Here is a 1157-nt window from a genome sequence, read left to right on the forward strand (position 1 = left end):
GGGGCTGGCGCCGCCGGCTCCCTGCCCCGAGCCCCCGCGCCTCGGAGACCGAGGCAACGCCCGGCCGCCCCTTCCCAGTCAGTAACCAAAACAAAGTCGTGTATGCAGAGCGGAGGCGGAGGCGGGCGCGCGGGCAGCTCGCGGGCACCAGGCCGGGCGGGCGCGGGAGCGGGAAAGGGTGCGCTATGCCTTTAACGCCCGCGTACAGTAGACATGTATAGTGGAGTGTAGGGAAACTCTAGGCGGGGTTAAAGTTCAGCTCATGGAGCGGCAATAGCGCTGGCTGGCTGCAGTTGAGCCGAGTTGGAAATGTGAACGCAAGAAGCAGGCTTGATTTTTTTTTCTCCCCCCTTCTCTCTCTCTCTTCCTCTCTCCCTCTTTCTCCTTTCTCACCCGCACTCACGCACACCTCCAAACCGCACACCCAGACGCACACGCACACCCCACCGCCCGGCAGTTATGTATTCTCCGCTCTGTCTCACCCAGGTAAGCAGCTGTTTGGATGCGGACCGGGTGGGGGCTAGGGGATGCGGGGGCAGACCCAGGGCTGGGCAGGGGGTGCCGGGTGCCGTCGCGCTGGCTGGGCCCGGGGCATGTGTCTTGGTGTGTTTGCGCGTGTTTCTCTGTGTGTGTGTGTGCGCGCGTGTGCTGGTGTGTGGGGGGGGAGAAATATAGCTTTAAGAAAGTAACTTTGTTTCCATGCGGGTGCATTCCTTTTGCACGGCCATTTGTGTGGGCACATGGCTAATGGCGCCCTCTTATTAATGCGTTAATTAATATCGGGGCGATTGACTGCGGAACGGCGGTGTTTTCGGACGCCCCGCACGTGTTTCGGCAGGGTTGCAGCCCATGACACGCTGAAATCTGGACTCGGCGTTTCTGCAGCCGAGAGGCCGGTTTCTGTAGTTCCGCGGCGCCCGGGGAGGGGCCCGCCGACGGAGCCCACCGCACACCCCGCAAGCTCAGGGCAACTGAAACCCCCCGGTGCAGGGAGCACTCGGGTCCCTGCGCCCACGGCCCGCTCCCGGAGCCCGCGCCGCAGCAGCCTCCGCAAACTCTTACTTTTGTTTATTGTTTGTCAACCTTTGGGGTCGGCCGTGGGAGGGACGCGAGCCGGCGTCCGGGGCCCCGATCGGGACAGCGCCCCTCGGACGCGG

General features: G+C 63.6%; 1 protein-coding gene across 3 annotated transcripts in view; it reads left to right on the forward strand.

Moving 5' to 3' along the window:
* The first annotated feature begins 103 nt into the window (after window positions 1–103).
* Window positions 104–1157, forward strand: part of NFIA (nuclear factor I/A) — a 349822-nt gene continuing 348768 nt past the window's right edge. For 2 of the 3 annotated variants that reach the window (XM_012722388.1, XM_004679058.2), the window contains exon 1: window positions 160–486. In XM_012722388.1, the coding sequence (XP_012577842.1) occupies window positions 460–486 (27 nt within the window). In that variant the 5' untranslated portion in view covers window positions 160–459. Of the gene's footprint in view, window positions 487–1157 lie in introns of all 3 variants that reach the window. The other variant, XM_004679057.2, reaches the window with a different exon arrangement.

Source organism: Condylura cristata, unplaced genomic scaffold (assembly GCF_000260355.1).
Source record: "Condylura cristata isolate star-nosed mole 26May11 unplaced genomic scaffold, ConCri1.0 scaffold00008, whole genome shotgun sequence".
Classification (NCBI taxonomy): domain Eukaryota; kingdom Metazoa; phylum Chordata; class Mammalia; order Eulipotyphla; family Talpidae; genus Condylura; species Condylura cristata.